This window comes from Panthera tigris, chromosome C1, assembly GCF_018350195.1.
Source record: "Panthera tigris isolate Pti1 chromosome C1, P.tigris_Pti1_mat1.1, whole genome shotgun sequence".
Taxonomy (NCBI): Eukaryota; Metazoa; Chordata; class Mammalia; order Carnivora; family Felidae; genus Panthera; species Panthera tigris.
This window is the reverse complement of record NC_056667.1, coordinates 47,329,390-47,353,805: the sequence shown is the minus strand read 5'-3', so window position 1 is coordinate 47,353,805 and position 24,416 is coordinate 47,329,390. Positions and strand designations below refer to the sequence as shown.

The window sequence follows — 24,416 nt, the reverse complement described above, 5'->3', positions numbered from 1 at the left end:
CTCTGTCTTTGACTAGCTAAATATCCTTTGATAGTCATTTCAATCTTTTTTTTTTTTAATTTTTTAATGTTTATTCATTTTTGAGAGAGAGAGAGAGAGAGACAGAGCCTGAGTGGGGGAGGGGCAGAGAGAGAGAGGGAGACGCAGAATCCGAATCAGGCTCCAGGCTCTGAGCTGTCAGCACAGAGCCCAACGCAGGGCTCGAACTCACGAACCGTGAGATCATGACCTGAGCTGAAGTCGGACACTTAACCGACTGAACCACCCAGGCGCCCCAGTCATTTCAATTTTCTGAGCCTGTTCCTTCATCTGTAAAATGTGACTGATGATACCAGTCCTTACTGGGTTATTGTAAAGATCAATGGTTATGAATGTGAATTTTTAATTAATTGTAAAGATCTCTATAAAATCAGTTACATTCTTAAATATTTTTTGAATTTTAAAATAGAAACTGTTCAGTACTTCATATAATCGCTGAATGATCCTTTTCCTTAAAGAAAAAAGAAAAGGAAAGGAAAGGAAAGGAAAAAAAGAAAACCAGCAGCAGGTAAGGGTCTTTCATTGTTGTCACCTTTCATTGTTCAAAGCAGGTCTGGTTTGAACTTTTCAGCACTCCAGATACTTACCATTATTCCCATTTTACCAATGAGACAAGTGAGGAGCCAAGAATTTGTCCGAGGGCACAATCTCTTCAAAGAAAGCCTAAACTGCTTCCAAAGGACTTTACACACTGGGTCCAACGAACCAAGGTGCACATTACTGTGGTCCTTTTTTTCTCTGGAGGCCCCGCCTCCACTGCACGGAAGGGGCTGGACGAGGCTTCAACTCCGCCCCGTGACGCCTGAGACCCCACCCCAATCCTTCCACCTCTCGCGGGATCTCTCGGGAGGGCGGATGGGTTTAGGTCCCATCATGGCGGCTGAAGAGGCGGATGTGGATGTTGAAGGGGACGTGGTGCCATCCACGGCACAGCCAGGGTGAGGCGTGGAGACCGAGTGTCGCTGGGATGGGGAGGAGCGCGGGTGCGAGGAGAGTAACCTGGAAAGGCTGCGGGTCCGTCAAGGAACAGGGAAGCGGAAGACCATCCGCTGGGCCAGAGTCTCCTGGTGGCCAGGGAGGCGCCGCGCCCATCCCGCCTGTAAGATACACCTGAGCTCCGCGGGCGGGGACCTGAGGCCAGTGTCGGACGGCTGTTTAACCTTTTACCGGGATGTTGCGAGGGCGCCGACTTTGCCTAGCACATTGCACTCTCTGCAGCAATTAGATTCCTTCTTCCTTTAGCTCCACCGCAGAATCTCGCCAGAATCCGCCCACTTGCCCCCTCCGGACAATAACTAAAACAAGGGCGAACTCTGGGTGGGACCTGAGCTCTAGAATCCTTAATTCTGTCGCTTGTAAGCCGTGTGACCTTGGGCGTGTCGTTTCATCCCTACTGACCATAGGTTTCACTTGGGGTTAGTTGTGAAAAACTTCCTGAAAGGCAGCTTGACTTGAAGGGATAGGACTTTAGGACAGCTCTGGGTTCTCCTGCATCGGCCGGACTTGCCAGTTGCTAGCAGTGTGACTGACCTTGGGCCAGACATCTAACTTGCCTGAGCTTCAGACAGCTCATGTGTAAACTGACAGTCATGGTGTGTGCCTCATGTGGTTGTTCTGAACATCAGATGAAGTAATCATGGGATGTGCTGTAGCATACAGTACAAGCTATGTAAATGTTTTATTCTTCACTGTCTCCTTACCCCCGTGGAAGGTACTATGTGGACCTAGTGAGGGGTCATTAATACTTGCAGATTCTTGGAGAACAGGCCAATGTGGTTTTAAGCAACAATCTCCAGCTTGAGAGATCTAGCCTTTTGGCTGCTTGCTTTCCAAGTAAGAAATTGATACGTACTATTTTTAAAATGTGCTTCCCCAGTCACCTTTTAGAAGTGGAAGAGGCATAGATGGGTCGGGAATCAGGTCAGGAATAGGAAGACCTCAGTTCTAAACTCAGCCAGTTATGTTGCTTATAAATGCCAACAGCCTCCTTAGAAGTCTGTTAGGTTGAGTGAACCATGTGGATTTGCTAGTCTTAGACCATTTCTTGACTTAAAAAATGGCAATTTCATATGGTCCAAAGTAATATTAGGGCCTCTGTAAATTTTGGAGAACAGTGCCAACCTTGCCAGTGAGGGATTAAGATAGTGCGTCTAAAATTCTACTGAACACTAAAGCAGTATAAAAATGTGAGGAGTAATTAAATTCATATAGTCATTCTTTCCCAAACTATTAGGCAAAACTGTACAGATGAGTAAGGAGCCTTTAATAACAATCATTGTTCGTATTTGTGTAGATCAAGTTAATTTTGACCAAGTGCTCTTGCATGGATGACTTAATTTACTTGTCCCAATAAGTCCATGTGATGAGCAAGGGATACTTATCTGCAGTCCAGAGAGAAGTGAGTTGGCCTCGGAAACTCAAAATATCTGAGAGCATTGGCTCTACCCCTTTACCATAGGTTCTTTATTTTTCTGATTGTGTTTAATTTTTCTGCCTTTTTCCTTTCTCTTGCTAATGTGCTTGAGCCTTGGGTCTGCTAGTGACATCTATGATCATCTTAGATTCATGCAAGCAGGATTACAAAAGTTACTGGTTCCTGATGGTCAGACCCATTGCCTTACCCAACTCCAAGGAGCATCATTAACATTATATTCTGCTGAGTGGTGTTCCCTGATGTTGGAGCTCCAGGCGTATGGAATGTAGTGTGAATGGTGCCCCTTGAAGTATGTAGTTACAGCTAATGACAACGTCTGTGGAACCGTTGAGGATTAATTGAAAACACACTTCTAAGTACTTGCTAAACTCTAGCTACCAAAGTTAGAAGGTGGCATTGAAACTTTGGTTTCCCTTTTACTTCTACCTTTCGTTTTCATCTTCCTTTTCTTCTTCTTCTGCTTGTCCTTAAAGTGTTCCATGGGGTTTTGTCATCAGACAAAACTAACAAAAACTAACACTAGCCACGCAGCCCCTGGTTATGCCATCTCTCAAGATTTAAAATTGCTCTCTGGTAGATTGGAACGTGTAAAATATTGCCAATGTTCAACCATTTTTTACCATAAAAAAAAAAAATGACAGTTATTTCAAGTTACACCTTAAAACATGCTGATGTTTCCCAAATCCGTCACCAACTCACATCTCTCCTGAGCTTGAGATCCATTTATCTAGTTCTCTAAATCTGTTTTTGGATGTTTCATAAGCACCTCAATCTCAGCTTACAAACTTTTCCCAGCACACCTGCCATCTGCCTCTCCAAGTTCCCTAGTTCAATAAATGGCACCATCCACTCAGTAATTCAAGGCACAGACCTAGACTTTATCCCTTTTCCTTACCTCTCTTCTTTCACTCCTTCTGTCCTGTTGGTTGCTAAAGGTCTGTTGATTCTAAGTATCCTCTCAAGTTTATTCACTTCTTCCTGTTCATACTGCTTGTTCCCTAGGTCTAAATTACTGTCACCTCTCTTAATATTTAATCACTCACTCTCAACTTGTCTCTTTGTCCCCCTTCTATTCCTTACTGAAGTTAGATCAGTCTTTCTTACATCCAAATCTGATCATGCTGTTCCCTTCAGTCCCTAATTTGGTTTATGATAAAATTCTCATTCCGTAACTCTATAGACCTGGGTGACCCATGTTCCACCTATCTTGTTCATTCATTCAACAAATGTTGATTGAGCACCTTTTATATGGCAAGGCCTACATATATAGCAGTTATCAAAGTAACTCCTTGCTCTCCTAGAACTAACATTCTTATTGGGTGAGAGACAGTAAAACTTACATATGGGCCAGATGGGGATACATGGAAAAAGATAAGGGGAAGTGGATGACATGTCAGCTTTATCTTATGCACTTACCCAGGAAAAGTGGGTCTGAAACTACAGGACCTTAAGAGGTCAGCGTGGATATAGTGGAAGGACTGGATTTGAAAAGGGAGGAAGCCACAGGGTTGGCAATGAATTGAATGTCCATTGTGAGGAAATAAGGGCAGGCTCAGATTTCTGGCTTGGGCAACTAGGGGAATTAATATGTTTTGAGATAGGGAATAATGGAAGAGTAGCAGATGTGGGTGGAATTTCTCAACTAAGATTTAAACATGTTAATTTATGCCTACCTGTGGAGATTCAGGTAGGTGTCCAGATGTATACACCAGAGGTGTGGAAGTTGGTAATCCTTATGGAGGAACACTGTAAAAAGATACCTGCATTGAACCTGAAGTGATACTAGTCCCACCTCCTGCACCCTTGGCAGACTTCCTTACGCAAAGGTTTCCTTCTGCTGATACAAGTCTCAGAATCCTTTGGAATGCTACCAAATCACAGTTAACACCTGAGTTAAAACCTTTTTGCCATCAACAGCAGAGAGAAATTAATTGCTTTTAGTTCATTGTACGTAATCCATTAGTCCCACAATTTATAACTACTGTAGAACTAATTGAGGATTCAAAAGTATAAACCTGTAGATAGGTTTTTGCAGCCTGAGGTACAAAATTCTTACCTCTAGAGTAGGTCTGGGAAAAGTCAGTAATTTTCTAGGAAACTATAACTTCAAGACATAAAAAAGCAAATATTAAATTTAATTATATCCTAGATTGGGCCTTCTAAAATTTAACTGTTTGGCTTTTTTGCATAAGAAGTGAACAATGTGACTTCAGAGAGTTTTTAATAGTTTGGTGAAAGGAGTGAGAATTAACAGTTTAGTCCCCGTGGATGTAGAAAAACCCCCAGATAACCCAAGTTAATTTTTTTTTTTTATTATATAAGTTGTTATTAAAACATCAAGTTTTCTGTTCTCTTTACTGTGAGTATTTTCTATTTTGGTTCTTTGATCCACTGTTTTGTTGTTCCATTTTGAGGATGGTGCTGCTGTTGATGGCCTTTATGCTTTAGATATAACTAAAAGAATTAATTGTAAGGTTGAATTCCTGTATTCATATGCATGCACATCAAAAGAACTCTGAAGTGTTAGTTCATAGCCATAGAGCATGTTGTGGTTGCTGCTGCGGGGTATTTGTTTTCTCTTGAAGTTGTTTACTCTTGGCAAACAGAAGTGAACAGACTAGCTGCTTAGCGGTTGAAATAGGGTGGCTTAACGCCACTGTATATAACACAGGTTAAAGAAATAGAGCAGGCATTTCTGCACTGGTAAGTCTGTTTGTTAAGGGAAGAAGGGAACAAAATATTTGCGTAACATCTATACCCTGCCAGTCACTGTGCTGTGTAAATTATTTTCATTAACTGGCATAATATCCCTTTTTTTTTTTTTTTACCCATTTTCTTAATTATTACAGAAGCAATGAAAATACAGCGTCTGTTTTACAAGATCACTATCTTGATTCATCATGGAGAGCTGAGAATGGTCTTATTGTAAGTATTTTATGAAAATATCAGGTGCATTAAGCTACTACTTATTGCCCGGGTACCTCTTTTCTTGCTTGGTGGTTCTCAGCAGTTGCAGAGGTAATAAACATTTTTCTTGCTTTAAAAATAGGGGCACCTGGGTGGCTCAGTCGGTTAAGTGTCCAACTTTGGCTCAGGTCATAATCTCACAGCTGAGGGGTTCAAGCCCCGCTCGGGCTCTGTGCTGACAGCTCAAAGCCAAGAGCCTGCTTTGGATTCTGTGTCTCCCTCTCTCTGCTCCTCCCCCGCTTGCACTCTCTCTCTCTCTCTCAAAAAATAAATAAACATTAAAAAAGAGAAAAGAAACTTAGTCTTAACTTCTTTTGACTTTGAAAAATGGCCTGTTGAGAAACAACTTTGGAGCCAGCTAGATTTAGGTATATATCCTTGCCCTACCACTTACCAGATTTTTGAACCTCAGTTTCTTTTAAAATATGGGGATCGTTGCAGGGTTCATTTTTTTCATTTAGCAGTTATTTATTGAGTACTTACTGTGTGCCACACACTAGGCCAAGTTCAGGGGAAACATAATTGAGACATAGTCTTGCTCACAAGAAGCTTGTATTCTAAAAGGGAGTCAGGTGATAAATAAGTAGGCTAATTAATTATAGACTGTGAAGAACATAAGATGATGGCTGAGAGTAATGGGGTGAGCCTATTTTAGATGAAGGTGTCTTTGAAGGAAACTGAGAAGGTGACAGTTAAGTTGACAAGTAACAAAGAGGAGTAGATACATGAAGAGTTGAGGAAAAACATTCTAGGCGGAAGGAATAGCAGTACAGAGGCTCTGTTTGAAAGCCAGTATCTAGAATGTAGTGGGAAAGCGGGGAATGGCAGGGTTGGAGAGGCAGACCAGAGCTCTGTCATGTTTGTATGCAGCAAGAGTAGCACCAGAGAGACCAGTTGGGAAACATTGGTGGCAACCTAAGCAAGAGTAGATGGTGGTATGGCCTGAGGTTGTGGCAGAGGTGTCAGATTTTAATTATGTTTTGGACATAGAACTGCTGGGTAGATCGGATATGGGATTGAGAAAAAAGGAAGGAATCCAGGATGATTCCTAGGTTGAATAAGTAGGTGACTAATAATGCTGGGTACAAAGTTGGGAACACGGGAGAAGCAGGTGAAGGTATATGTTAGTGAGTTTTGAATATGTTAATTTTGAGAAGCCTGCTAGATATCCACGTGGACATTTTGAGGAGACAGTTGAATATAACAGTCTAGATGGAGCCTGGAGAAGAGACCTGAGCTGAAATTTTTTAAGTTTTGAGAGTTGAAAATGAGTATGATCCTTTAAGGAGAGATTGTGGCGTAAGGGAAAAAAGTGTGGTGAGTTTTGGAAATAGGTGAAATATCTAGCAACATGCTTGCTACCTGATAACTTTTCGTACATGACAGCCATTATGACTTTATCATGGGCCAGGAGCCTGAGCCTTGGAATCCAGCAGTCTTGTGTACCAACTCTCTACTCATCCACTTGAAACATTAGCGGGGCCATGGATGCATCAGTGAAGTAATAACACCTATCTCACAGTGTTATCGTGGGAATCAGAGACATGTCTGTGCTTAGTAAATGGTAGCTTTTATTATTTGTAATCCTTGTATCATGTATTTCATTTAACAAGACATAGAAGATAATTTCAAAAAGCGTAAATAAAAAGAAAAATATTTATTTTTTAATAGCCTTGGACTCTGGATAGCACCATAAGTGAAGAGAACAGAGCTGTCATTCAGAAGATGTTGTTGGAAGAAGAGTATCCTTTAATGATCATGAGGAAAGTAAAACTTTCAGGGTTAAAAACCTGTAAATGCAAGACTTACAAAAGAGACTACTGTTATTACTAGATGGATCTTGTTTGGCCCCAGACTGCAGTTACATAATGTGTTATCTACCTATGCAAAAAGCCTCATTTTATTCCTTTGGTTCTGTTTTACTGCAGAATTTGAGATCTGACTCAGTATGTTTGAGTTTCTTTTGTCAGCCAACTCTTTATACTATCTGAATGTTGAATAGAAATTATAGGATGTTTTACGTCAGCTGGAACCTTTAATCCATGTCCAAGATCATTGAGTCCAGGCCTTTATCTTCAGTTATAGAAGCTAAAACCCAGAGTTGTGAACTTACCCAGGGATACAGAATTAGAATATGTAAAAGTTCTCACTTCTTACTCCACCAATTTACAGATGTTACATGGTAGGAATCTAAGTAAAAAGCAAAAAACAAAAAACTGCAGGTTGAAGATTTTTTTTTTCCCTCAGAAGTCGTAGATCTTTATCCACAGTTTAGCCACTAGCTTCTTGTCCGTGGTTAAATTTGATGATGGCAATTTAACTTCTTTGGGACTCTGCTTTCTTGTATGTAAAATGAAAGGATTGAACAAAATGATTTCTGGTTTTATGATTTTTAAAGATTATTAATAATAGTCTGATAAACAGGTTTATTTTTAACTCTCTCATCTGTATTTTATGGATATCTACCTCCTTGTTAAGCCAGAATTTCTCTGTTCCCTTTATTCAGTTATTGCTATGTTGATTTCAGAGTGTCTGTGTACCTTTAGTTATCCTAGGTTAACTCCTTTTAGGCTTTCTTATTCTCTTACTTTCCCCAACATCATAGCTACAGCCTAGATCATTGCCTTTCAATAGAAAAATAGTGCAAGGCACATATATCATTTTAAATTTTCTAGTAGCCACATTTAAATCAGTTAAAATTAATTTTATTAAGATATTTGATTTAACCCACTATATTTAAGATAACATTTCAGCATTTAATCAATAGAAAAACATTACTGAGATATTTTACAATCTTTGTTTATATGTGGCTATCGGCTAATGCATTGAACCTTGCAATTCTCAATGAATATTTAAGTGGTCATTGGCTCACTTCCAGATATGGAAACAAATAATGAGAGTGAAAGCTGTGTGAACTTTCAGAGGACAGGGATGTTTGTTTTCTTGTATCTTGGTCCTCAGCTCCTAGTACCTAGTGTAGTTCCTGACATACAAGATACGTAGTCCATATTTGTTAAGGGAAGAACATCTCAGACTAATCTAAGAGTATTACAATGGGCCAGTTTTAAGAAGTTTGAGAGGGAGGGTCCATAGCAGATTTGACCTAAGTTATTTTAATTAAGGTAGAGAACAACCCTGAATTCTGTTCCCTTTAGAACTATGAAATCATACTCCCCAGTTAATCCTGGACAACCAATCAAATTCATCTATTACATTTCCCATATGTTTTAAGAAAAAATTATTTAAATGAAACATTTAAGGCTACATTCTTCTCTTAGCCACTTCTATCTAATAGGGAATATAGGAGAAGCTAATATTTTTGTAGCACACATTTTGTGCAGGTGCTATGTTTGATTTCACATGTAATATTTAATCCATATAACAGCCTTGTGAGGTGTATTTTCATCATAATTTTTGCAGACCTGGAAGGGTTTTAAGAAGAACTAGTTTAGCTAAGGTTCAAGTGTGATTTTCATGATAATGAGTGCCTACTTAATATAAGTCACCTAAAAATTACATGATTTTATTATTGTTTAAAAAGTTTCTTTAATAATTACACAGGTATTACTTATCTAAAAAGTCACTTCCAGAAAATTTCTGGCTTGATCAAAAGGAAAGTGATAAAAAATACATGAAGAGGTAAAATTAATTTTTAATACTCTTAACAGTATGAACTGTATTTTTAAAAATGTGTTCCTAAGCTCCCTTATTTTCTTTTTCATGTGGTGCAGTCTACAGAAAACAGCAAAAATCATGTATGTACTTATATGTCTTATATTCTAAAATTATAGGAGAATTAAATAAAAATTATAGTTGGCCTGTGGAAAAACTCTTAACCTTGGGTTGTACAAAAATATAAAATCAAAATTTCTTATACAGATGTTGGAATGCCACAAGATAGTTTTATGATATTATTTATATGTCAGAATTTCTATTATGGTCCTGCATAAGCAATTCCATTAGGTTATGGAAAAGATGTTTTCCTAGGGATATGTGGGTAAATGTTTTAAAGCTGCTAATGTGTTAGGAATTGGCTTGATTTCTATTGTCCTGTCAGTTAATTTTCACTCATTTCAAACAAAAATTTAATTTGAATTTGTGGCCTTCAAAAATTATCTAGAGAAATTAAGTATTAATATTTTATAAATATTCTTTCCCTATAATTGAAGGAAATTTGATGTTATTTATTGTTTATAACCTTTCACGTTTGTGGTCCCTCAAAGGGTAGACTTACAAAGGGTAGATTTACAATTGCCAAAGGTTTGAGCACTGAACAGACTTTGGCTTTTGTATTTCGCTGAATAAATAACAGAAAAATAATAAAGATTAATGGTTTGCTTGAATTAAATTAATGAGCTTCATCACTATTTTATTTTTAATTTCTTAAGGGACTGTGTTTCAGAAGTAATAAACGTAATGCCACAGTTTCTTCTTTTCTTGCTTGATATTTACATAGATTTACATGAAAGAATCAAAGAGATAATATTTCTGGAGCCAATTTAAACACTCATATACCTTTTGGGATTTGGAAATTTATTAACGTCTGCTGCTTTGTGTCCAGTGTAAGGAAGCCTGCTGGCTACCACATTGACTTCCTTTGATGTCTTTTAGTGTTATCTTCACTCAGACCCAAGGATTATGTCTTTTGAGGCTCCTATCATCCTGGGCTAGAGAAGTATACAAGACAGGGTAAATCTGCCCCCAGGTAGAGGCTGCAGCCTTCTTTTTCTTCTTCTTTTTAACTCTTAGACACAGTATTGAATTTAGCCTATGGCTATCTGTGTAACCTTTAGCTGCATAAATATGGAATGTTCCATTTCAGACTTTTTTTTGCAATTCCTTTTTTTCCCTTCAGGGCACACTCTCCTACAAAACCAGCCAGTTACTCAGTAAAGTGGACGATAGAAGAAAAAGAGCTGTTTGAACAAGGGCTGGTAAATAGTGCAATTTTTAATTTATAGTAAAATAATTCTAGAAGCCAATATTAATAGAATTATAAGGTTAATTTGTAGAGACCAGAGATTTCTTTTTAATGATCACATCTTGAGTCTTTCTGTAGTGGCGATGTTGATAGTATAGCATGAGAGAATTCCTTTTAACTCGTGTCTAGATTACTAAAATATTAAAATAGATGTGGATCAATATTTTAGATAGTTTTCATCCTCCCCCCACTCTTTTTTGGTATTAGTAAAACCCAGGAAACTGAGCTCTGTCTGTATACATAACACCAACTACCTAGATTAAAAGGAAGAAAATACTTATCTGATGTTTTCTCTTGGGGGGAAAAAAACCCAGAAAAACAAAAAAACTTGTATATTTGGAACGGTCTGCATAATGAGCTGAGTTCTTTTTTATTCAGATATTTGGCATTGTGCACACAGTCCGAATATTTTTTTAGTGGATGTAGTGGAAGACCAGAAATACTTCTTTTGCATGAATGTTTCACTGAGATTTAAATGTCCACAGGTTACATAATAGAAAAAAAAAAGTACGCCAGTTTCTAATTCTGAAAATTCTCCTACTAACATGAAGAAACTTTTAAGAAAATATTTGGAAATTTTTTTCTATTAAGTGTAGGTTGTATCTTTTTCTTTAAGGTACATGTTACCCCATATGATGCTAATTTTGAAATGATATATACTTATATATAGGATATTTATGTAATATTTATGTGGGACTTATGAATGCAAATTGAAATGTCATTGTTAACATTTCTGCAGATGAGGGAAATAAAATGTATTTATATTTTTACAGTTATCACCATGACATCTATATATTCTGTGATGTCTTTGTATAAATAAATAAACTATCTTGAAGGTTTATCTCCTCCTGAGGTTTTTATCCTGTACTGTTGATGTTTTTTATATTGGTATTTCATTCTGTTGCATGATTATCATTTTTATAACTGAACTTTAATTGACTAGTCACTTATTTAAGATTGCTGATTGCTTTGGTGTTTTGCCCCTTACTGAAGACTGTGTGTGTGTGTGTGTGTGTGTGTGTGTGTGTGTGTGTGTGTGTATGCATGCACACATATACACACATATACACCCAATAATGGGTTGTAAATTTTTAGATTATTGTTGACACTGGTGGTAATGATAGTGGCTTCATCTGCATGGCTCAAAATTCAAAGGGTATCTAAAGTTACAGGGTGTTAAGTCCCCCTATCACTCCTGTCTCTGCCTTTAGTTCTCATTGCCGGAGGCAACCATTGTCATCTGTTCTTTGTGTATGCTTCCAGAGATATTTTGTCCCTATATAAGCAAATATATATTTATTTATATAGATAGATAGATAGATATCTACTTGTATACATAAACATATTTTAAACTTAGAATGTTTTCCCACAAAACTACATGGAACTATTGGTTGTATTCCCAGCCTTTTTAACCTGTTGATATAGTTTGTTTATACACTGAATTCTCTCAGGCTTTAGGGAAGGGAGTTGTGTGGTACTGAATGATGAAGGAAGATTTTTCTTTCCCTTTTTTGGGCATAGAGCTCTCTTTCTTCTCTATTTTGAAATTGGTGAGTTTTTTCTTTGTTCCCCTTGTTAGTGTACCATCTCCAGTTTTCATAATGCCTAAGCTCCTACAGCCCCAATTGTCCAGATCTTTGCTGCCTCTAGAAGTGTTCCATGCTACGAAGTTATTCATTTGCCTTCATCCCACAATAAATATAACTAATTTTGCAGTAAGTTGCCCTCAGCTAGGTGTTAAGAGAAAAATTATTTAAGATAGTTGTTAATTATTTAATTTATACTTACTAAGAATTATCCTAGAAGTACGTTGAGTTTGGTTTTTTCTTAAGTTTATTTATTTATTTTAGGGAGGGCGGGGCAGAGAGAGGGAGAGAGAATCTTAAGCAGGCTTTGCACTGTCAGCACGGAGCCCAATATGGGACTCGAACTCATGAACCTGAGATCATGACCTGAACTGAAATCAAGAGTCAGAATCGTAACTGACCAGGCCACCAGGCACCCCAAAGTACTTTCAGTTTTAAGAAATGTTCATGTGTCAGATTTTCTCATGAATATCAGAAATAAGTATATAATTAATTTATTATTTGGGTCAGGTCTTGAAGATGATTTGCCACTGTAAGTCATGACCTGTAAATGTCATAACGTGACCTATAAATCTGGCCCTGAGATCAGCTTACCTGAGTTGTAGAACTACTGTGAAGATTTATACGTCAAGTAATAGAGTTGACACGTAAAAATTCCTTTTAGCTTTAAAATTGTACTGCATTCCCAGGGGCATCTGGGTGGCTCAGTTGGTTAAGCATCTGACTTTTGGTTTCGGCTCAGGTCATGATCTCACACAGTTCATGAGTTCAAGCCCCACAGGCTATTAGCACAGAGCCTGCTTGGGATTCTCCCTCTCTCTCTGCCCCTACCCCCACTTGCACTGTCTCTGCCTCTCTCAAAATAAACTTAAAAGTTAGAACACCAAATCTAGTTTAAAAAAAATTTATTGCATTCCTTTCTGTACTTCAGAAACCTCCAGATCTCCCCCCTGGGTCTCATTTTTCCTCCCGTCACAGCTTCATTGCTCCCAGGCACACAGCCTTAAACAGTACAGGGCTACAGGAAGCTGTTGGTTGCAGGTCCTATCATTTGTGATTCAGTCTTGTAAGTCAGTTTACTGCCATGCCATGTAGAGTAAAAGTACTATGGGATAGGTAATGGGTATTGTAACCCATGGATCTGGGTTTAAAAAGAAAAAAAAAGATATTTTGAAATCAGTGTCAGAATATAATCAGTTGATTGTATAAATGGGAAATGTAACCTCCCTTTTTTTTTTTTTTTTTAAAGTAACCTCCCTTTTTTGAGGCATTTGTTTTTTAGATTGGGAACCTCATAATGTGCAATATGAATACATAGTGTTAAGAATATATAAGTGGTGCATCTTCCTTTCGAAAGCTGTAAAAACTGATTTTAAATCATTTTGGTCAGTTTTCAGAAGTCTAGATTCTAATGAGTTTAAGAATCTTAGCTATATATGAGACTTCATTGTGTGCTTTAGAAAATAAAGATGGGTTGTTCTTTTAGGTTTTTCTTAATGTGACAGTTGCTTGGAATATTAAGTTAATCAAAATCAATTTCTTTTCCATTTTGATAATATAGGCTAAATTTGGCCGAAGGTGGACCAAAATTGCAAAGCTAATTGGAAGTCGCACTGTTTTACAAGTTAAGAGTTATGCCAGGCAGTACTTTAAAAATAAGGTAAGCAGGATATAAATATCCCAGTCAGTAATAATAACTGCAATAAAAATTAGTAAGCAAAAGTAACTTTTTAATTGAGGCATTAAAGTCAATGTCTGAAGAAGTTTTTGTAATAAAAGTATTTTTTATTCATAAAGTACTTAACACATGTTTATCTTCTAAAATCTGAAAGCATATCTTTAGTTTTTTGAGTATTGCTATTGGGAGTCATTGTTTCCTGGAAAATACCTTTTCTTCTTAAAGATTGGCTGCATTGTAGCTTTTAAGAATGATTAGAGCTTAGGGGCCATAAATGTTAACATGATGCTAAAATCTGTTTAACAGCAGTGAAACTTTTATAATTTTTATGTAAAATTATCTGAGAACTTCAGTAAGTTGCAGTGTTATGGTCTAGTGCTTTATCCTTTCAAGTAATCTATGCTATATTTAACCATGTAGTTTTGATGTTTAGAAAATTGTAATATGTTTTCTGCTTGAGTTCTGGGAACACAATTATACAGAATTTGAAAGGGTCTTAAGTGATACTTGGCTGTTTTCTTTTAATGCAAATAATAGGTTTTACCCTGTATACAAGATTTCTCTTAGTGTCATTTGAGCATAGGAAGTAGGTAATGGAATGGATTCATTATACATCAGTCATGTGCTCCGTCTTTAACCAAACAAAAACATTTACAGGGCAGCCCACCATGGCCAAGGTATTATGGAAGAGAATAAAGATTAACTTGGTTATTCGCACTTCCATGCTTCTCAGACTCAAACATGCACAACATCTTGTAGTGTTAATCTTTCTCAAAGATTTGGGGTGAAAGGATACACTGTGATGTTAAAAGAGACATTAATATGTTATGAAATATAAAATTTTATCTGAATTTTTAGGGTAAAAACAGGAGACTTCGAGTAAATAGCAAGATTGTTAAAAGCTATTCCAGGCTATATGTCCACATCTGTTTTTCTCTCCTCCTACCCTTTTGTTCTTTACACAGTAAGCCAGTTAACCTCAAGTACTGGATCCTGGGGTTCTATTGTGATACAGAATCACAATAAGCTCTTTTTTAGGAGCTGTCATCCTTGGGAATGTCAGTCATGTACAAGATTTTTCAAAAACCATTTATGTAAAGATTTTATTTTAAATCCTTTATATTCATTGACAATTGTTTTCTTTTCCTTGACTAGATATTTATGTCTATAATAGCAGATATGGAAGATAATTTCATGCTTTAAATTATAAGCTGTATAATGCTGGAACTCTATTAAATGAACCTTTGAAAAATAGTTGTTTCTATTATCGCTGTATTTACCTTCAATTTACTAAATAAAGATATGTGACATAGATTCCTTTAAATAATGAGCTGTTTAGCTTTATAAAAAATGATCAGTGGAAGCATCTGACATTCTAAGAATTAAGCCATTAAAAATATTTTAATATCTTAAAGAATCCCTTTGTATGACAGTTTTTTTTGTTTTTTGTTTTTGTTCATTCTCTGGTTGATCTACACCAGATTCCTGTTTTAAACTTAAAATGGAAAAACAAGTGTAGTTATACATAGGTCATGATTATTTGATTAATAAAATCACCAGACCATAAATGAGTCAAATATATTTATGGAAATTTGAAATGATGATATTTTACATTTAAAGTGCAGTTGTGAATCAGTCCTTAGAAGAAAAGCACAATAAAGGTATGCCATTGACATGTACTCGGTTTAATAATTGTATTTATCATATATGTACCAGTGGTTAAATTTTTAAATGTTAATATGGGGGTTTTATCTTGATTTTTAATAAGGTAAAATTAGATGGTCCAGAGAAGGGAACACCACATCAGAAGAGCAGCAGTGGTCTTCAGATTAAAAATGAAGATGAAGGCACAAAGGCCTGGACGCCATCAGGTTTAAGGGGACATGCTGATCCCAACTTGAATGCTATAAAAATTGAAAAGTTATCTGATGATGAAGAAGTAGACATTACAGATGAGGCAGATGAGGTGACTTCTCAAGCTCCTCCCAGAATTCCTGGCAGTGATGTCTTATTAAACATTCCTAATAGTAAAAGTCATGAAACCAGTCAAGGAGAATTTATTGCTTCTTACAACCAGGAAGATTCCATATCTAAATCTTCCAAGGAATATTTTGAGAATACAAAGCAGGGTGAAATGGAAGTACTTTCAAGCTCAGGAATTACATTTTGGACTGAAAAACAGAGCACTAGTGACAAAACATCAGTTGAATTAAATGATCAGAAATGTAATAAACTGGTGAAAAGCTGTGAAAAACATGATGGAAATGGAGTAATAGACGATGCCAGGCAGCTGCCTTCTCCAGAGCTGTGTGAAGTTCGGGAAGATCTAAGTGATGAAGAAATGCTTTTTCATTCTTCCTGCCAAATGGAGGGGGAGAGCCACGAGGAAGAAGAGCTTAAGCCACCAGAACAAGAAGTGGAAATAGATAGAAATACCATTCAAGAAGAAGAAAAACAAGCAATTCCTGAGTTTTTTGAGGGGCGCCAAGCTAAAACACCAGAGCGCTATTTGAAAATTAGGAATTACATTTTGGATCAGTGGTAAGGAAGAATTCTATTTTAGATACCGTTTTAAAACTTCTGATACTCTAGGGTATTTTAATGAGGCCTATTGAGGTTTTAGTCATTTACATTGCGAGTGATGCAGAGAGCTTGAACATATGAATATATTTAATAGGCAAGACTTCAAATTTCTCATAAGGAAGTTTTCTTTGAAAGCTTTGGTACATATTGTCATCTATAGCTATTTCATCCCATCTGTCTGTTCATTAAGGGTATTTGGTCCTGGAAAAAAGGGATAATTTGCTTTAAGAAGCAGTTTCTTAGGACAGTGTTAGGAAGATACAGAAAGAAAAAAACTTGAAAAGGAGAATGTCTTTCCTAGTTTATCATGTACTTGTAAGTACAAAGAGAAAATTTTGGTAACGAAAGGATAGTGTCATTAAATGTGGCTAGATTACAGAAACCTTTTCCTTAATTGCTATAAATGCTTTCAGCTTTGAACTTGTAACATAATGTGAAAGTAATCCCTTCATCTAGCTTCATTAGGATACAGGAATTTTCTGATAGATAAAGTTCATCTTTTGAATTGTCAATACCTTTTATTTGAATTATTTAGTGTTGGGTGGGGCGCAAACCAAAAAACTTCCCACCTTATTAGCCTAAGTGCTCTGCAAATTGAATTTTTCGTGATAGTTTAATTAAGACATTACCAGACATTCATAATTGTTGTTACTGCTTCTGGAGACACTGAATTGCATAGAGCCATCTTTACAGAGGACTTCTGCCGTAACCTCGGAAGATTACCAAAGGAAAACAAATAATCATGTGTATTCTGTCTGTAACCTTCAGTACTCACACAATATTAATTTGACTGATTTTTAAAATAGCTTTGTCAGAAAAGAAAGATTTTTGTTCTTGACTCGTGGTTGTCTTGCTGATGGTTGAGATGGCTAAAAGTAAAATTTCTGGGCAAGGTGGTCTCAAAGGAAAGAATAAATATAAGGAACAGCTGCTATTCGCATAGTACTTAACGGTTTACAGAAAGCTTTTCTATGTTGTTTGATTCCTCACAACAGTCCTGTAAAATAGGCAGGTGATATTTTCTGTGTTTGGGAGATTCTAAGGTCAGGAGAGGTCTAGGGGCCTGCCTTTGATTATATAACCAGCCACTGACAGAAAGAGGACCTGTGAGCAGGTCCTAACTGTCAGTCATTTCCTCCATTATTTCACATTGCCTGATTGACACTATTGAAAAAGACCAGTCAGATTAGATCTAATTTTGTTTTGGGAAATAAGAGGATGAATGGCCAAAATGGAAGGACTTCAAAATAATAACTCAAAAAATTTTTTTACCTGTGTGAATCATCAGTGAGTGACTTAATGGTACTTTAATCAAATTTCATTTGTTTGAATTTTGAATTCTCAATAAGGCAGAATAACTTATGTAGATAGTATAAATTATATGGCAGTAGTTTCCTAATGACATTTGCCTTAGTCATAACACCAGTTAAATGTTGTTTGAGTATGTGATTTAACAGAACAGTGTGAAAGGAGAAAGAAGTGTTTTGAACAGGAACTCCTGTTCAAATAGAAGAGGGGACTGGAGGTGGTGTTAAAAAAAAAAAAAGTAGAAGAGTTAAAGTTTTAAAAGAAAAGACCTGATTTGTTTGTAGCTAAAGGATCTTTTCCATAAAAACACATGCAACTGACCCCCTGTTTATGGGAATGTTTTAAGATAGTTAACACTGTTATTGAATGCCTCCCGAATGCATTTAAATGTATTTAAGTCATCTCCAGTTCTGACAAACTTGTCCTCATTCTACAGATGAGAAAAATGAGTCTCAGAGAGGAAAAAGAACTTGTTCCAGGTCACATTAGGTGAAGGTGACTTCAGGGTCTGCAGTCTTGACTTGTAATTTTCACACTTCATCTCAGGTCCTTGACTCAGACTTTTTCAGTCTGCCCTGAATGCTTCCCCCATGCTGCCTTCTAGATCTTGGTGAACCATGCATCGTTGTCCCCTCAGGTCTGCTCCAGGGAAATTAGAGGACTTCACTGACCACCCTATCTAAAATAACTCACATCTGCCCCTCACTCTCTTAGTTTGTATTCTATTTATCTTCATAGAACTTACTACTACTGAAGATACGACGTTTTTATTTCTGTATTGTCTTCTCTTCCTTCCCTCTCCCTCCCCATGATAATACAGACTTCATATGGACAGATTTTTGTCTGTTGTATTCATTGTTACACCTCTAGTGCTTAGGGCAGTGCTTGTTCTAAGCAAATATAAAAGGCACTCTTTGTTAAGGGGAAAAGTTGGCATGATGAATCACTAACAGGGATCTTTAGAGGCCTTACCATTTGTTCAGCACCAAACTAATGCTGAGCTTTGTTTAAAGTCTTTCGATTTGGGCAGTCTTTAATTAAATCAATACTGTTTTTAGATTGCTACAGATTTTTGGTAGCTTGTTACACCGTGCTCATTCCTGTTTTCTTGCCTTCATTTGTGCAATTTGTTTCCTTTGCTTTCACACTGAAGTGAAAACACTGAAATCTCATCTTTTCAATGGCATTTCTGATACCCTGCCGTATCACAAATTACTTCTTGCCCTCACTGAATGTCTGTAGAATGTATGGTTTTAAATTTGGTTTCTGCTTAGGCAGGCCTTCCCTAAACACCCTCTCTGAAGTAGTCTGTGCCTGTTTGTCTCTCTATCCCTTTATCCTTCTTACTGTTTCTTCCTAGCACTTACTGCTATATATATAATTAATTATATATTAATATAAGATTACAAGCAATATATTAATATGTAATATATATTAGTCATATATATTCTCCCATTAAATTTTTTTTAAATTTTATTTTTGAGAGAGAGAAAGAGACAGAGCAGAGGAGGGACAGAGAGAGAGAGGAAGACACAGAATCTGAAGCAGGCTCCAGGCTCTGAGCTGCCAGCACAGAGCCCTACATGGGGCTTGACCTCATGACCCATGAGATCATGAGCTGAGCCAAAGTCAGATACCTCACTGACTGAGCCACCCAGGCGCCCCTATATATCCTCCCATTAGCATGTAAGGTCGGGAGCTTTATATTCATGTCTGTATCCTTAGTGCCTAGACAGTGCCCGGTATGTAGGATGCAAAGTAAATATTTGTGGAATAAAATAAAGATTCAATAAGAAATCCTGTTACATGATAATGTCTGAATACTTGGTCTATAATGTCTGTATGTAGATCTTGACTTTAACTTCCTCAAATAAGTACTTTAATTCCTTTGACTTTTTGCTTCCTTATCTCTAAAATAAGAATAATAAAATCTACTTTGTAGAACTGTTGTGAGGATGAAGGTTGTGTAACTGTTAGTACTGGCATAAGCACTCGGGAACTGTTTGCTGCTATTATTAAGTTCTCCACTACTCTTAAACTCTATCTGCCATGGTACAATAAGTACATTCAGTAAATATGAACTGTATTATGTAAACCTTGTATTTTTTTCATACTTTGGGCATTTCTTGATTTCTTGGAAATCCTCTATAATATTAATATTTCTGTTTTCCACTGAGAGTGCTTACTCTTATTTATTGGCCTAATGATTAAAAACCGGTATAAAACTTTCAAGCATTTATAAGATAGCTTATAATTAAAAGATACTGCCCAGCAAAGTGAAAGTGGACGAACCTTAGTAATATATTAAAAATTAGAAAAGTTTAATACCAAATACTTTAGATATGTTGTCAGAGTGCCCTTTTTATTCTTGAAGCTTGAATTTGGATCTGTTGACAAAACCTCTAACTTTAAAATCCTGGAATAACTGGAATCTATGGCATTTCATATGGGAAAAAAATAATAGTTAATAAAAATCACATTATACTTGTAAGTTATTGTATCATTTAAAGGTAATTTCAGGAAAAAGTACAGTTGGGTATTATGTATTAGCATTGTTTTTACTACACATTTACAGATTGAGAGGGGGTAAATTTTTAAGATATTTCAAATATTAAAAGTTTTCCCCAGAAATCTTTTTTCATGTTTTTATTTATCCAAAATAACTGTACTTCCATCTCTTAATTAGGGAGATATGCAAACCGAAATACTTAAATAAGACCTCAGTACGTCCTGGCCTGAAGAACTGTGGGGATGTTAATTGTATTGGACGGATTCATACATACCTCGAGTTGATAGGAGCAATCAATTTTGGATGTGGTAAAAATAAAAACCCAACAACATCTTTTACTCAACATTTTTTATCCTTAGAGCACCCGTTAACTTCCTTGATGGTTAGAATTCAAGCAGATTTAGTATAGATGCAGAGTTCAGAAAGATGCTATAATATGGAATAACTGTATTACTAAGTTTTTTTGTAAAACAGATTTCTGTTGATTAAGCTACATTTTCCTGTAACCTACAGTGAAAATTGGTGGTATGAAAAGGAAAAATATTCTCTAAGTGGGAGAAATAATTTAACAATGAAGCTCTTTGTCAAGTACAAGTAACGTCATTTTAAGAAAAGTCTGATAGTAGCCCATTCAATATGCAAAATCTGTATTAATGCTAGAAATACTGTCTAGCAGTGTTTAAGTAAAGGAAATAATTTATGAGCCTCTACACTTAAATGTAATAAAGGTGCCAAAATATTTTTCACGGAAGAAAGTTTCTTTCACCCTAGTTTTTCTCAAATATGCATGATTTTGAATGTATTTTTCACTTTTATTGAATTAACTTGACACAAACATTTTGAAGAAAGTTAATAACCATAGTTGTGATAAGGTAATTAGATAGGTAATTAGAACTTTGTAACCCATGGTTTCAGAAGAATATGTTCTGTCTTTGAGAAGACAGCTAACCAGAAAATCTCCTATCAGAGATTATTTATTTATCTCGTAGAGAGAATTTACAGTCTGCCCTGTGGTCTGTTTTTCATTTCAGTGTCTGTGTTTCCCCAGGCACTGTATCTTGGGACTGGCTGCTCAGGAAAACTAAGGGTTCGCAGCTTCCACAGCCACTAAAAAAAAATGAAATCACGTTTTCTGTGTTAGACCTCTGAATTCAGCAAAGTGAGCTTAGCAGTCGTTTAATTAGAAATTAAATTACCCATCTCCTGAATATCCCATTTTACTGAGATTTCCTTAAGAGTGTTATTAGTTTTACGTGAGACTGCCAAGTAATTGCAGAATTAAGATAGAAGCTTAGGTATAACAAAACTTAGAAATTGGCTTACAACTTCCAGTCAGTATAGGTGTGCCTTCCTATTGAACGAATGAGTTTCAGAAAATAATAGACTGTTTTATTTTTCCCGAATTCCAATAGAACAGGCTGTGTACAACAGGCCACAACCAGTTGACAAAGCACGAGCCAGGGACCGAAAAGATGCGGCGGAAGCATACCAGCTTGCACAGCGTCTGCAGTCTATGGTAAGTGTTCACCTGTCATCTAAGGTGTGCCCCCTTCTAGCCACCTGTTAAACACATGGACAGTGAGTGGAAGAACGTGTTTTCTCTTGTATGTCACCTTAGCCATTTACTTTTCTGGTTTCTATTCAGTGTCATGTTAGTTTATAAGGCAAAAACCAAAAACACCTCGTAATTCGCTGGCAGACTTGACACGGAAGCATCGTACTTTGCTCGCGTGGCCTTAGAATTCTTGGTTCCGGTTTCTAAGTCTAGTGTGTCTTTTACAGCCATACAGCTAAGCTCCTTTTTCTTTCAGTTACTTTGTTTAGCTAAAAAGTCTTAGGTTAAGATTCAGCTTCTTGGAATAGCTATCTAAACTATTATAGCCTTTCTTTTTTAATTCTTGAAGTTAGGGAGTTTTACAGTATCTTACAATTTGTGAATCTTATTTTAAAGGTGAGTGATCTACAAGTCTCTTAAAAGGCAGAGTCATAGTGTGATCTCGTTGGTTTTACTAATAAAGTAGATTGGTAATAGGTGAGGTAAATGAAGAAACGTATAGATAATAGAGTGGACATTTTTCTTAGCGTATTTAGGCTGTTAACCATTTCTGCCTACCTAGATTTACTTTTATAAGAAAGGATGTATTTAGATACAGTTGCTGGAAAAGGTGCCACTCAAACACTGGCCTCTGAGCCAGTCTTTTTTGTTTGTTTGTTTGTTTTTTGTTTTGAGAGGGAGAGAGTGCAAGCTGGGAAGAACTGAGGGAGGGAGAGAGAGAATCTTAAGGAGCCTCCACCACGTCCAGCACAGAACCTGACATGGGGCTCAGTCTCACAACTATGAGATCATGACTTGAGCCGAAATCAAGAGTTGGACACTTAACTGACTGAGCCACCCAGGCGCCCTTGAGCAGTCTGTTTTAAAGGCTTCAGTATTGGGGTTTATAAAACTAGATATTAGTAATCTTGTCAACTAATTTCATAATGTTTTATTGTTTTTATTGCATCCACTAGGCAGTCTTTCCCTTTCTGAGGCTGAGATGTAATTTTGCTTCTAGTTTTAATATTCTACCTCTTGCTACGCGTTCTTGCAAGTTTTCTACCACAAGTGGTTGAAAGGAAGTCATTTTCTTGGTGGTTCTTTTTAATCTTAAAAATATTTTTTGTCCTAGTATTTTAGTTTCTAAGTGGCGAAAAGAAATGAAAATTCAATAAGAAATCCAGGTAAAATTTAGAAAATCATTACTGATTTATTTCTGAGCAGAGTGTAAACTATTAAACATAAATTAATAAAATAAAATTTAGTCAGGCAATGCTGATCAGGGATTACAATATTTTAATGGAGAAATTAACTGATTTTTTTTAAATAATCATTTTGGCTTTGTGTATTGTGCTGTGATTTCCCCAGGTTAATCTTGTTACCTTTTGCTTCATTTTAATCTTACCACAGCGCACAAGGAGACGTAGGGTCCGAGACCCATGGGGAAATTGGTGTGATGCAAAAGACTTAGAAGGACAAACCTTTGAGGTAACTTTGACCTTAGCAGATATGTCATCACTAAAAGTTGTTCCATCATCTATATATGTATGTCTTAATGTCACATATATTACACTTGTTGTGTGTGCGTGTGTGTATCCGTCCCATGTTAATTTGTCTAGAAGTCACCAATAAACAAAAAAATAGAAGGCATTGGTGCAATTAACTAGGAGTTGGATTCGTTTTCCAAATTTTGTCTAATCTCTGTATTCTGGTCTCTAGCTCAAGAATATCTGCCAAGGTGCCAGGAAGTTGGTATGCCTAATTCATTTCAGTAAACATTTATTTATAGAATGATGTTCTGACATACCAATTAAAATATTGTCCCAAGCATTAGACATAAATTGAATTACAAATACTAAAGTGTCATTTCTACCAATAAAAACTGTGGTTCTGAAAAGAAACATGGGTGACGAATGTGTGTGTGTGTATAAGTTCTGTATCTATAGAATTTATTTGTGAACACCCAGTGCAGTAGAATGGAAAGAATGTGTGAATGTGTACTTACTGGCTTTATTACCTTGAGCAGTTTCTTAACCTCACTGAAATTCAGGTTTTTGTCTATGGAGTGTGAATAATACCTCTGTCCAAGAATTGTTATGAGAATTAAGTGAAGTAAATGGAATAAAATGTATGAAGATTCTAGTACTAGGTTACTTAATAAGCCTTGCATATACCAATTACTCAGTAAATTATAGTTTTCCTCTTGAGTTTCAGTACAAAAACAAAACAAAAACAAAACGTTCTCCTCTTTTTCTCTTCCCCATTCCCTGTCCCTAGCCTCACTTAATCTCTAATCTAGGCACAACATTAGTAACGCATGATTCCTGCCTAGAAAGAACTTCTATAGTTTCTAGTAGGAAAGATGAAACCTGTGTTAAGTTCCATAAGGTTGATCTTAAGAAATGTCAGGTCTTCCCCAAGGGGTGTGTGTGATGAGAGAAGGTTTCACAGAAGATGTGACTTGAGGGATTAGCAGGACAGTCTCAAAATGTAGAAAAGTAGGTGAGGGCATTCCAGGCTAAGGGAGCAGCATAAACAAAGGTAGAGATGTGGGAAAATACCAGACATATTCTGGAAAAGGTGCCTAGTTATTTGGGCTAAAGTGTAAGAATGATAGTAGAAATGGAATGAAAAGATTAATTTTGTACTTATGTAGGACTTATTAAGTATGTGTCCAACCCTATTCTAGTGTTTTATAAACATTAATGCATCATTACGATAACATCATGACACTGTTATTATTACTATTTTTGTTCCCATTTTAAAGATAAGGAAACTAAAGCACAGAAAGCTT

The 24,416-nt window shown here is 36.5% G+C and overlaps 1 protein-coding gene across 2 annotated transcripts in view; it reads left to right on the top strand.

Moving 5' to 3' along the window:
- The first annotated feature begins 870 nt into the window (after window positions 1-870).
- MYSM1 (Myb like, SWIRM and MPN domains 1) overlaps window positions 871-24,416 on the top strand; it is a 34,328-nt gene continuing 10,782 nt past the window's right edge. The window contains exons 1-12 of one of the 2 annotated variants that reach the window (XM_042997383.1): window positions 871-977; window positions 5,323-5,398; window positions 7,112-7,182; window positions 9,002-9,079; window positions 9,172-9,195; window positions 10,052-10,129; window positions 10,296-10,374; window positions 13,569-13,667; window positions 15,454-16,226; window positions 20,263-20,393; window positions 21,498-21,601; window positions 23,033-23,110. In XM_042997383.1, coding sequence (XP_042853317.1) covers window positions 895-977; window positions 5,323-5,398; window positions 7,112-7,182; window positions 9,002-9,079; window positions 9,172-9,195; window positions 10,052-10,129; window positions 10,296-10,374; window positions 13,569-13,667; window positions 15,454-16,226; window positions 20,263-20,393; window positions 21,498-21,601; window positions 23,033-23,110 — 1,674 coding nt within the window. In that variant the 5' untranslated portion in view covers window positions 871-894. The remainder of the gene's footprint in view (window positions 978-5,322; window positions 5,399-7,111; window positions 7,183-9,001; window positions 9,080-9,171; window positions 9,196-10,051; window positions 10,130-10,295; window positions 10,375-13,568; window positions 13,668-15,453; window positions 16,227-20,262; window positions 20,394-21,497; window positions 21,602-23,032; window positions 23,111-24,416) is intronic. The other variant, XM_007089875.3, reaches the window with a different exon arrangement.